The sequence below is a fragment of the Somniosus microcephalus genome, unplaced genomic scaffold (assembly GCF_052327205.1).
Source record: "Somniosus microcephalus isolate GS21.2 unplaced genomic scaffold, FLI_Smic_1.0 unresolved_chr4, whole genome shotgun sequence".
In the NCBI taxonomy this organism is placed as follows: Eukaryota; Metazoa; Chordata; class Chondrichthyes; order Squaliformes; family Somniosidae; genus Somniosus; species Somniosus microcephalus.
The window spans coordinates 36,029,425-36,042,741 of record NW_028225182.1 but is presented as its reverse complement, the minus strand read 5'-3'; the positions used below and the strand labels follow the sequence as shown (position 1 = coordinate 36,042,741).

The 13,317-nt window shown below is 48.0% G+C and overlaps 1 protein-coding gene across 1 annotated transcript; it reads right to left on the bottom strand.

Annotated features, from left to right (window-relative positions):
• Positions 1-293: 293 nt before the first annotated feature.
• Positions 294-11,436, bottom strand: LOC147090530 (zona pellucida sperm-binding protein 3-like). Its single transcript, XM_085977051.1, has 7 exons — positions 11,288-11,436; positions 11,097-11,200; positions 10,829-11,006; positions 10,610-10,736; positions 883-974; positions 732-796; positions 294-400 (listed from the first exon to the last, which is right to left on the bottom strand). Exons 1-7 carry the CDS (start codon positions 11,434-11,436, stop codon positions 294-296), a joined length of 822 nt encoding a protein of 273 aa, XP_085833177.1.
• Positions 11,437-13,317: the final 1,881 nt, after the last annotated feature.

The window sequence follows — 13,317 nt, the reverse complement described above, 5'->3', positions numbered from 1 at the left end:
GCCTCTTTCTGTGCTGTATGATTCCAGTTGCCATCCTATTAAGGCCACAATCGTATTCCAGGTGCAAATGCCTCCTTTCAACTACCCAAAACTGCGCGGTGTGTGGTGAAATTGTCAGTTAAATATTGGCCTCCAAAACTGGTCTAGTGTCATTTAGACAACTTAGTTCAAACCACCATGACAGTGTATTTAAAATCCAGTTCAACACCATAGACTGTAACTCAACCAAGTGACATTTCAATTTCATTGAAGCATTTTTTGACAAATAAAGCAGCTCATTTGAGGGAGAGGATTCAGTTGTGTTTCCTGGACAGTAGGAAGTCCACCAGAGAGGCGGAGATCAGGACCTCAGCTGCCAACGTCACAGCCACGACCAGAAGCAGCTCAGAACCCACATCACCTGCGGAGAACGAGAAGCCAATATGGAGTCAGGAGTCACCTCGATAAGAACTCGGAACATCCTCACGAGTCCCAACAGCTTCACTATCCACCGAATGAACCAGGTCCAGATCTACATCCAGAACGATCAGAGGTCCAAGTGAGGCCTCACTCTCCCACACAGGCTCAGACTCTGCAACAATTAGTTCCATCCAGTTACAAAACATCCTTCTTCACCCTCAACACCCAACACCACCACAACATTCCAAGCTCAGATGGGACCTCCCTCCTGCACCTGGAGTGTGGTCTTCCTCCAGATCGCAATCTCTGGGCTCTGCAGTTGCCCCCATCACAACAGGCACAAACCTCATTGGATCCTTCCAGCAGGGACAGGCCCAACTCGTTCACCGGGGACCATCTAAACAAGGAAGCAAGCCATCAGTCAGAATGCATCCATACGCCAAAAAGAAAGAGGTCCACCATTCGGGGGTAGATTTCTCGCACCGGTTGGCTGGCTTCTGGAAGGAACAGGCTTTGTTGACTGAATCTGTCCTTTGATCTGCTGCAGCTACTCTCAGGTGGCAACTGATGAAGATCTGCAGGAGACACATCCAGGAGTTACTCAGCGTCAACGCTCACCGTCTTACCTTCCAACATCTGGCCAACTCTTACCAGGTCCCTGGCATCCTCAAAGAAGCGGAACGCATCCAGGTTGAACCAGAGCTTGTCCCGGTGATCTCGCGGCGACACAAAAGACGAAAGGGAGTTTTCGCCTCGGCTGTGTCAACAGGCAACTGGAAAGAGGGTGGGAAAGAGCTGCCCGATTGCCTGCCTCTCTTCCGCGGCCACGTTCGCGCCCGGGTGGCCCTGGATATGGAGTACGCGGAATCCACTGGCACGCTTGAGGCCTTCCGCGACCGGTGGGCGCCGCGGAGAATGGAGTGCATCATCACCCCCGGCAACCAAATTTTAATTTGATTTGTTAAGGTTCCTTTCAAATTTATGTTAATTTACAGACCTTATCGTTTGCGACCCTTTAAAAAGGGAGCACATGGTTGACTTTTAATAGGCCGTTGCCTATGATAAAGAAAGAGGCAGAGATTGGGTTGACCTTCTCCAAAACCATCAATAGAAAGACATTGGGCGATGTCATCAACCAAAAACCAAACCAAAGTGCCCCCATTGGTTGGAGAGCTTTGGGAACCATCGGCCCAAAGTCGCCTGTAAAAGAAAGAAATAAAGACTTGTATTTATATAGCGCCTTTCACAACCTCAGGACATCCCAAAGCGCTTTACAGCCAATGAGGTACTTTTTGGAGTGCAGTCACTATTGTAATGTCGGAAACAAAGCAGCAATTTGCGCACAGCAAGCTCCCACAAACAGCAACGTGATAATGACCAGATCATCTGTTTTTAGTGATGTTGATTGAGGGATAAATATTTGCCAGGACACCTGGGGATAACTCCCCTGCTCTTCTACGAAATAGTGGCCATGGGATCTTTTACGCCCGTCTGAGAGGGAAGACGGGGCCTCAGTTTAGCATTGCGGCCGAAAGACGGCACCTCCGACAGTGCAGCACTCCCTCAGTCCTGCCCTGGGGTGTCAGCCTAGATTATTATGCTCGAGTCTCTGGAGTGGGACTTAAATCCACAACCGTCTGAGTCAGAGGCAAGGGTGAGTTTGGGATCGATACAGGGTTATGGAGAGAGCAGGGCAGTGGGATTAGTTTAGGATTGATACAGGGCTATGGGGAGAGAGCGGGGCAGTGGGATTAGTTTGGGATTGATACAGGGCTATGGGGAGAGAGCAGGGCAGTGGGATTAGTTTGGGATTGATACAGGGCTATGGGGAGAGAGCGGGGCAGTGAGATTAGTTTGGGATTTATACAGGGCTATGGGGAGAGAGCGGGGCAGTGGGATTAGTTTGGGATTGATACAGGGCTATGGGGAGAGAGCGGGGCAGTGGGATTAGTTTGGGATTGATACAGGGCTATGGGGAGAGAGCGGGGCAGTGGGATTAGTTTAGGATTGATCCAGGGCTTTGGGGAGAGAGTGGGGCAGTGGGTTTAGTTTGGGATTGATACAAAACTATGGGGAGAGAGCAGGGCAGTGGGATTCGTTTGGGATTGATACAGGGCTGTGGAGAGAGAGCGGGGCAGTGGAATTAGTTTGGGATTGATACAGGGCTGTGGAGAGAGAGCGGGGCAGTGGGATTAGTTTGGGATTGATACAGGGCTATGGGGACCATGTGGGGCAGTCAGGTTAGTTTGGGATTGATACAGGGCTATGGGGAGAGAGCGGGGCAGTGGGATTAGTTTGGAGATTGATACAGGGCTATTCGGGTAGAGCGGGCCAGTGGGATTAGTTTGGGATTGATACAGGGCTATGGAGAGAGAGCGGGGCAGTGGGGTTAGTTTGGCATTTATACAGGGCTATGGGAAGAGAGTAGATCAGTGGGATTAGTTTTGGACAGTGACGGCTGATTTACCATTTTGGACAGGTGTGGCCTACACTGCCTAACCAAGCCAGCTTGTTCCCATGGCAATGGGGCCTTGGCACAGTCCTCCCAGCAATCTGCCTGACACTTTTTGCGTAGTCTTTGTGATGAAATGCCAACAAAAAAGACAGGGCTGAAGTGGGAACTGCCTGACCATCGTGAGCCGGAACGCTCAGCCGCTGAGTCGAGGACATGACTACGACCCCTGCACTGGAAGTCTCGGAGAGGCAGGTTTGGATTGCTGCATCGGAGAGAGAGAGCTGGCACTGATTTGATGGGCTGAACGGCCTCCCGCTGCGCCGCGAACCTCGGGGGTTCAGAGACACCTGAGCCAACAAACTCATCTGATTGGCGGTCCGACAGAAAACCGCTCCCACCGCACGTGCTCAAAAGTTTCTACCCCCATCGCAGGCAGAAGAGTCTCTGATCTTCAAATGTAATTCACTGCCTGAAGTGTTGTGAGGCATTTTAACGTGGTAAGGAACCATATAATTGCAGATGTTATCAATAAACCGGAAACCTGCCCCAACAGTAGATCATCTTAAAGGTGTCAGCCGGTAGCACACTTGCCTCTGAGTCAGAAGGTCGAGGGTTCAAGTCCCACTCCAGAGACTTGAGCCCATAATCCAGGCTGACACTCCCAGTGCAATGCTGAGGGAGTGCTGCACTGTCAGAGGTGCCATCTTTTGGGTGAAACGTTAAACCGAGGTCCCATCTGCCCTCTTAGGTGAATGTAAAAGATCCTACGGCTGCTATTGGAAGAAGAGCAGGAGGAGTTCTCCCCAGTGTCCTGGGGACAATATTTATCCCTCAATCAACATCACTAAATACAGATTATCTGGTCATTTTCACATTGCTGTTTTTGGAAGCTTGCAAATTGGCTGCTGCGTTTCCCACATTACGACAGTGACTCCATTTCAAAAGTACTTCATTGGCTGTAAAGCGCTTTGGGACATCCTGAGGCCTCCAGCCCTACAACACCCCCGTCTCCGAGATATCTGCACTTCTCCAATTCTGCCCTCTGGAGGATCCCAGATTTCAATCGCTCCACCGTTGGCGGCCTTGTCTTCAGCTGCCTGGGCCCCAAGCTCTGGAATTCCCTCCCTAAACCTCTCCAGCGCTCCATGCTCCTTAATAACTCCCTCTTTGACCAAGCTTTTGGTTATCTGCCCAAATATCTCCTTATGTGGCTTGGTGTCAAATTTTAATTGAAAGCGCTTCTGGGACATTTCAGTACGTTGAAGGGGCGACATAAATGTAAGTGGTTAAGTATTGACAACAGTCCTACTGCAGATTTCAGCCAGCATTCACTGACCAGGATCGGCCACGAGAGATACAAAAGTGTGCTCGTTAAGTTTGTGTGGATTCTAGCCCCACCTGATGTTGGAGATCCAGTACGGCAACTCAATCCCACTTGGGGACCTAGTATGTTGGTTAGACATAATTATTTTTTATTGTAGGTCCCACACTCACGTCAGAGATGTTTAGAAAGAACAATCTTTTATTTATACAGCACCATACCATGTTCAGGATGTCCCACCAACACCTTAAACATTCACTCCCTCCACCACCGGCACTCTGTGGCTGTAGTGTGTACCATCTACAAGATGCACTGCAGCAACTCACCAAGGCTTCTTCGGCAGCATCTCCCAAATCCATGACCTCTACCAGCTAGAAGGACAAGGGCAGCAGGCGCATGGGAACACCAGCACCTCCAAGTTCCCCTCCAAGTCACACACCATCCTGACTTGGAAATATATCGGCGTCCCTTCATATAGTCGCTGGGTCAAAATCCTACAACTCCCTGCCCAACTGCAGCTGGACTAGAAAGCAGCTCACCACCACCACCTTCAAGCCTAACTAGGCATGGGCAATAAATGCAGGTCTTGGCAGTGACACCCACATCCCATGAACAAATTAAAAAATGCACTTCATAACCAATCAATTACTTCTGAAATGTAGTCACGGTTGTCAGAAACATGGCAGCCCATCAAGAGCCTACAAACAGCAATGTGATAATGGCCAGATCATCTTATGATGTTGGCTGATGGATAACAATTGGTCAGAGGGAAGAACTCCCCTGCTCTTCTTCCAAAAAGTGCCACAGGATCTTTTACATCCACCCGAGGGGGCAGAAGTGGCCTCGGTTTAACTTCTCATCCGAAAGATGGCACCTCCGACAGTGCAGCACTGGGAGTGTCAGCCTGGCTTTTGTACTCAAGCTTTCTATAGTGGGATTTGAACCTACGACCTTCCGACTCAGGCTAGAGCGCTGTCCACTGAGCCACGGCCAAGACCGAAAGCCATTTAAGGGGCCTTCAGAGATGCAATTCCTCAGGTCACTAATCCTGCAGGTTAACAAGCCATCGACAGCACAGAAACAGGCTATTCAGTCCAACTAGTCCATGCTCCACACGAGCCTCCTCCCACCCTTCATCTCACCCAAACAGCATATCCTTCCTCCCTCATGCTTAGAGCTCCCCCTTAAATGCAGCTACACCATTCGCCTCAACCACTCCGTGATAGCGAGATCCACATTCTCTCCACTCTCTGGGCAAAGAAGTTTCTCCTGCATTCACCATTGGAGTCATTAGTTAGTTACTACCTTGTAGTTACAGGCCCCGAGTTCTGGTCTTGCCCACAAGTGGAAACATCTCTATCTAACCCAGTCATAATTTTAAACACCCTCAGCCTTCTCTTTCCTAGAGAAGGCAACCCAAACAGGTCAATCTTTCCTAATAAGCCAAATCTCAGTTCTGGCATCATCCTAGTAAATGTTTTTTGCACCCTCGCTAGTGCCGCTATCATTTTTAGAATATGGACATCTACCCCATGTAGACTTATTATCCCAGTCAGTTATAGAGGACTAAAGAACCTCCACTTCTAGTAATAAACTAATCCCAGCATTAAAATTTCCAGGAACGTTGCAATTTCATGGGGCTCAATAATCAGTCCCACTAACCTCACTCCACAAGAGCCCCACAAAGCTCCTTAACAAGGGACAAACAGCAGGCCAAGATAACTCGCTCCAGGCAAACACTTCCAAGTTGCTGTTAATAAACTAGTGAAATGGGGCAGATACCCCAGTAGCCCGATATCTGGTGAAAAGATTAAATACACTCAGCAGGCATGCCACTGGGTCAAGAATCATTAATGGAAGTAAATAAATATGGAAAACTTCCCACATTCAGAATGCAAATCCCCAGCCTTAAATCAATGACCAAATGTAAGCAATAACCATGACAGATTTGCTAATTTCACCACTTTATTAATCACAAGTTGTTGCGCAGGGTTTGCTTGTGTTTCCTGTACAGGAACAAGGCGATCAAAGAAGCAGAGATCAGAGAGACAGCAGTCACAGTCAGGGCCACCATCAGGACCACCTCAGACTCAGCACCTAAACAGCAATGAGAAACCAACAGTGAGTGAAAGAAATACTGAGGGGGAAATGGAAACTAGCAGTCGGCCAACTCACCACCTGGAGACCTCTCCGCCATCCGTTGCTCAACCTCATTAAGGGACTCGGTTGCCAGGTCTGTCACATCAGTGTCCAGAATGACCAGGGGTCCAAGGGAGGCCTCACCCTCCCACTTCAATTCAGCATCACTCCCTGCAATATCAAACATTCCAGTTAGAGAGAGGGTAAAGGGCAACCTCCAACATCTAGAGAATCAATGTCCTACCAGCTTCAGGTACAAGATCCCTCCTTCCTCTGGAATCAAATCCAAACTCCCTTGTGGCACTGCAGTTGCCCAAGTGACAACAGGCACAAACGTCATTGTTGGATACTTCCAATGGAGCCCAGCTAAACAAGAGAATCAGTTTCACAATCAGGTTGGGCATCACTTCCCCACACAACACATCCCTGAGGGAGAGAGGGGGCACTTACACATTCTGCATCTTCTGGAAAGTACAAGCTTTGCTCATGGAATCTCTCCGATCCACTGCAGCAACCTTCAGGTGACAGGAGATGAAAATCTGAGGGACACAGTCAACACAAGTCATTATATAGTGACTCCCTCCCAACTTGGGAACTCAATGAACAGGTGGATTCAGGGGACAAGTAGCAGAATGGATAGCAAGCTGGCTAGAAACAGAAAAAAGTGGTTAATGTTAGTGATTCATAGGATCACAGGATACACAGCAGAGGGATTTCAGGGGAAACTTCTTTACCCAGAGTGGTGAGAATATGGAACTCGCTACCACAGGGAGTGTTTGAGGCAAATAGTGTAGATGCATTTAAGGGGAAGCTAGATAAATACATCAGGGAGAAAGGAATAGAAGGATATGTTGGAGTTAGATGAAGAGGGGTGGGAGGACATAGGTAAAAAGAGGGATGAGGTCCTGCATCAAGAATTTAGGGAGCTAGGTAACAGATTAAAGAGCAGGACCTCAAAGGTTGTAATCTCTGGATTACTCCCAGTGCCACGTGCTAGTAAGTATAGGAATGGGAGGATAGAGCAGATGAATGCGTGGCTAAAGAGTTGGTGTAGGGGGGAGGGTTTTACTTTCCTGGATCACTGGGCCTGCTTCTGGGAAAGGTGGGACTTGTACAAGTCGGACGGGTTGCACCTGAACCAGAGCGGGACAAATATCCTTGCGGGGAGGTTTGCTAGCACTGTTGGGGGGGGGGGGGGGGGGTTTAAACTAACTTGGCAGGGGGATGGGCTACAGAGGGGAGCTGAAATAGGGGGGGATGTGCTGCCAATTATAGAGAAAAAAACAAGTCAGCTTGGTAGACAGGGCAAATATATAAGGGCAAGGCTGGATGGCATCTATTTTAATGCAAGGAGTCTTGCGAATAAGGTGGATGAACTGAAGGTGTTGATAAACACATGGGAGTATGATATTGTTGCTATCACGGAGACATGGTTGAGGGAAGGGCAAGACTGGCAGCTCAATATTCCGGGGTACAGAATCTTCAGGCGAGACAGAGGGGGAGGTATAAGAGGAGGGGGTGTCGCAATATTAATTAAGGAGTCAATTACTGCAGTAAGGAGGGATGATATATTAGCAGGGTCCTCTAATGAGGCCATATGGGTGGAGCTTAAAAACAAAAAGGGGGCAAGCACTTTGCTGGGAGTGTACTATAGGCCTCCAAACAGTCAGGGGGAGATAGAGGAACAGATATGTAGGCAAATCTCAGAGAAATGTGCAAATAATAGGTAATAATAATGGGGGATTTCAACTTCCCCAATATTAACTGGGATAGTCAGAGTGTGAAAGGCTCAGAGGGTGTAGAATTCTTAAAGTGCATCCAGGAGAGCTTTTTGAGCCAGCATGTAGAAAGTCCTACAAGAGAGGGGGCGGTACTGGACCTAATTCTAGGGAATGTGGCCGGCCAAGTGGAAAAAGTGCTAGTAGGTGAGCACTTTGGTGATAGTGACCATAATATGGTAAGATTTAAGGTGGCCATGGAAAAGGACAGGGATGGGCCGGAAATAAAGGTTCTAAATTGGGGGAAGGCCGATTTTAATAGGATAAGGCAGGATCTGGCCAAAATGGACTGGGATCAGCTACTTGTAGGAAAATCCGCATCGGAGCAATGGGAGGCTTTCAGAAGGGAGATTGAGATCATACAATGGCAACATGTTCCCGTAAAGGTCAAGGGTGGTTCCAAAAACCACAGGGAACCTTGGATGACAGGGGATATACGAGAATGGATTAGGAAAAAAAGGAGGGCTTTTGGTAGATACAAAAGGCTAAAGACGGAGGAAGCCCTAGAGGAGTACAAAAAGTGCAGGGGGATACTTAAAAAAGAAATTAGGAGATCAAGGAGGGGCCATGAAATAACACTGGCAAGCAAAATAAAGGAAAATCCGAAGATGTTTTATAAGTATATTAAGGGTAAGGGGATAACTAGGGAAAAAATAGGGCCCATTAGGGACAAAAGTGGCAATCTGTGTGTGGAGCCGGAAGATGTAGGAGGGGTTCTAAATGAATTTTTTGCATCTGTTTTCACTATGGAGAAGGACGATGTAGACATAGAAATAGGGCGGGGGGACTGTGATATGCTCGAACATATTAACATCGAGCGGGAGGGGGTATTGGCGGTTTTAGCTGGCCTAAAAATTGATAAATCCCCAGGCCCGGATGAAATGTATCCCAGGCTGCTGTGTGAGGCAAAGGAGGAGATTGCGGGGGCTCTAACACATATATTCAGGACCTCTCTGGCCACAGGGGATGTGCCAGAGGACTGGAGAACCGCTAATGTAGTACCATTATTCAAGAAGGGTAGTAGGGAAAAACCGGGGATCTACAGGCCAGTGAGCCTAACATCAGTGGTAGGAAAATTATTGGAAAAAATCCTGAGGGACAAAATTTGTCTCCACTTGGAGAGGCAAGGATTAATCAGGGATAGTCAACATGGCTTTGTCAAGGGAAGATCATGTCTGACTAATTTGATTGAATTTTTTGAGGGGGTGACTAGGTGTGTGGATGAGGGTAACGCAGTGGATGTGGTATACATGGATTTCAGTAAGGCCTTCGATAAAGTCCCGCACAGGAGACTGGTCAAGAAGGTAAGAGCCCATGGAATCCAGGGTGCCTTGGCACATTGGATACAAAACTGGCTTAGTGGCAGAAGGCAGAGGGTGATGGTCGAAGGTTGTTTTTGTGACTGGAAGCCTGTGGCCAGTGGGGTACCACAGGGATCGGTGCTGGGTCCCTTGCTGTTTGTGGTCTACATTAATGACTTGGATATGAATGTAAAGGGTATGATCAGTAAGTTCGCGGATGATACAAAAATTGGTAGGGTGGTAAATAGCGAGGAGGGTAGCCTCAGTCTGCAGGACGATATAGATGGGTTGGTCAGATGGGCGGAACAGTGGCAAATGGAATTTAACCCGGAAAAGTGCGAGGTGATGCACTTTGGGGGGACTAACAAGGCAAAGGAATACACAATGAATGGAAAGACCCTAGGCAAGACGGAGGGTCAGAGGGATCTGGGTGTGCAAGTACACAGATCCCTGAAGGCGGCGGAACAGGTGGATAAGGTGGTAAAAAAGGCATATGGGATACTTGCCTTCATTAGCCGAGGCATTGAATATAAGAGCAAGGAGGTTATGATGGAGCTGTATAAAACACTGGTTAGGCCACAGCTGGAATATTGTGTGCAGTTCTGGTCGCCACACTACAGGAAGGATGTGATCGCGTTAGAGAGGGTGCAGAGGAGGTTCACCAGGATGTTACCAGGGCTGGAGCGCTTCAGCTATGAAGAGAGACTGGGCAGGTTGGGTTTGTTTTCCTTGGAGCTGAGGAGGCTGAGGGGGGACATGATTGAGGTGTACAAAATTATGAGGGGCATAGATAGGATGGATGCTGAGGAGCTTTTTCCCTTAGTAGAGGGGTCAATAACTAGGGGGCATAGATTCAAGGTAAAGGGCGGAAGGTTTAGAGGGGATTTGAGAAAGAACTTTTTCACCCAGAGGGTGGTTGGAGTCTGGAACTCACTGCCTGAAAGGGTTGTGGAGGCAGAAACCCTCACAACATTTAAGAAGCATTTGGATGTGCACTTGAAATGCCATAGCATACAAGGCTACGGGCCAAATGCTGGAATATGGGATTAGATTAGACTAGACAGGGCTTGATGGCCGGCGCGGACACGATGGGCCGAAGGGCCTCTATCCGTGCTGTATTACTCTATGACTCTATGACTCTATGACACTCGTGTGAAGCACAAGCCAGTTATGCAGAATGGCAGTAAATACTTTGCAATGGTCGGCTTCCTCTTACCAAGGAACGGTCATCTCCAAAGAAGCGGAACGCATCCAGGTCAAAGTGGAGCTTGTCCAGCTCACGCCCGTCTCTTGGCAACACGAAGGTTGAGAAGGAGTCCTCAGCTTTGCTGTCCAGGAGGCAACTGAAGAAATAATTTTTTTTAAAAGGGACATTGAGTGAATCAAGAGAAGCCATTGAGACAGGATCAGCTGGAGAAAGCAGAGCGCTCCTTACCCATTGTAGTCAATGATGCTGTATCTCGGGGCGGAGTCCTCGTCTGGGCTCAACGTAGCGACACAGCGATCAATGTAGAGCTTCAGGGGCATGTGGTTGGTCATTGAAACAGAGGCCTCAATGTGAATGAGGTCACCCAGGTAGTAGACAGTCGAGGTGCGCTCTGTGAGCCAGTCATCTGAAGTACAAGAGGGACAAGGGTTGGAGACTAGGTACAACTGCCAGTGGGTGACTACAGGAAGTCATTCCCCATCCACCCATCACATACCGTTCATTAGGCGCAGAGAGAATGACAGAAGCCCCTCTCCAGACTTGGTGGAGCTGAACGGGATCCAGGTGGGCTTGATCGGGTCACTGCTCACATTGCCCTTCCTGGAAAGACAATGGAGCCATTTTAGGACAAGTTCAGAGAACTACACCAGCTGTAGACGTTATTTGCGACAGTGTAAAGAATCTTACCTAAAATAGTGGCACTCAATGGGAACGACAGCTCCATTAGTTCTCACAATGACAGATCCATGGGCCTTGGGGGTGTGGTTCAGGTGGGTGGCATAGACCAGGAAATCTCCAGACATCTGAAAGACATCAGGTTCAGAAATGGACAACATTCTACTCAGGTGGTTGGAAGTTGTGCAGCCTCAGTAGCTAATGCAAGGAGGGGGATTGCAAGCAGAAGACAATTAAACAGAATAAAGACTCAATGAAAGGACAGCTTCACTTCAATAAAAGGAGCCACAGGTTGATAATTTAGAGCAATGAAAAGAACAAGATTAAATCCTCATTTAATCACAGCTCCTCTGTATGAGAGAGAGAGAGAGAGAGAGAGAGAGAGAGAAACTGAATATGGTAGATAACTGAACCATTAAACTGAATCCCCAGTGACCTGAAAATCCACAAGACAAGATGTATGGAAGGAAAAGTTTGAAGAACTAAGTGAAGGCTCAAGGCCAATAGGGCTGAGATCACAAGGTTGGAGACTCAGGAGACTCGGTGAGCGCTCGTCATGGCTGAAATCCACCAAGTCTGTTGTGGATTTGGTTTCATGGAACAGAACAACACCTCGATGGGATGTTGAGGCACGGAAGTGCTAGGCCCGGAATGTCCTTTCTCTCCGGCCTGGATCGTCGGTTTTCCTGAGGGTGTCTTCTTCTTCGGCCTGGGTCGTCGATGATCTCCCGACAACGGTACCCGGGCCACCCTCGTCGTCTTCTCGTCGCGGCCGAGCCTTGTCTGGCTGAACGCCGACCGCGTTGTCCTTTCCGAAATGTCCGTCCGAAACTTCCTGATCGAATTCCGAAGCTACCGAGGTAGAAGAGGCGCTGATGGACTTTTCAAAATCCATATTTATACCCTTTTTGGGCCAGCCTTATCTCCCGCCAGATCATAGTCCAGTCTTTGTAATATTTTGGCGGGCAGAAATCTCTGCAGGGGCGCTTTGTCTTGTAACGGGAGCCGGTGATAACTTAACTGGCCTTCCTGGCCGATAATGTCTTTTAATGTCTTTTACTTTGTCACCGTAACTCGGTTCGCATATTGATCGGTCTGGAGATTTCCCTTGATGGCTGTTAAACGGTTTCTCCTTTGTACATTAAATGGGTTTAAGTGTTCATTCATTGTCCGCCCATATCTTGATGGGCCCCATCCTGTTTGCCTGAAACTGTCTTGTACTTAGAATCCATTGAATATGTATGCTGTTTCCCTGAGTTTCGGTTTCCCGATACTGGCTTTCGCGGGCTTACTGTCTTCAATCAACAAGCCTGTCTGGCTTGCAGTAACAGAAATCAAATGGTCCAGAAAACTGATCACGAGGCCCGGCGGCCATTTTGTATGCCCTTTTATCAAAGGTTTTTCTGTGCAAGCTTACTTTGGTCAATAAACTGTCTTATTTTATCCTGTTTTCTTGCGTGATTATTGCTGAAAATTTCGAATCTTACAGGCCCCCCTGTGATACTGATAGCTTGCTAGAGGTAGCAATGATCCTTGGTGAGCAAATTTTCCCTGATTCCCCACATCCAAACATTCCTGGCATTTAACTATCTATGACCCTCACGACACATGCAGTTCCCATTTCCGAAAAAAACGAAAATGACCTTGTGCACATTTGGACAATCATAGGCAGTACTTCTTAAACTATAACACATTCATCTGTCAGATGTGCAGGGGTTGATACCCTCTTGCACCACCTGCATACACCTTTTATTAATCCAAAAACTTAACAACGACTAATAACATAACAATATTCATACACTTAAAAGAAAACGTGCAAATGGCCAAAATCTAAAAATGGAGGGACGCCTAACTTTCAATACTAGCAGCTTAAAGTGGGGTGTCTTCTTCCCCCATTCGCACATAGTGTTCTCTCCATTCTCCTGTGTTCTCATGCCTCTGGAGGCGTTTGCCTCTCTTGCAATGGACGAACAGCAAAAATATCACAATTAAAACCTGACACACTACTAGGATGTGGGATGCTATTCTAATCCAGGCCGGGA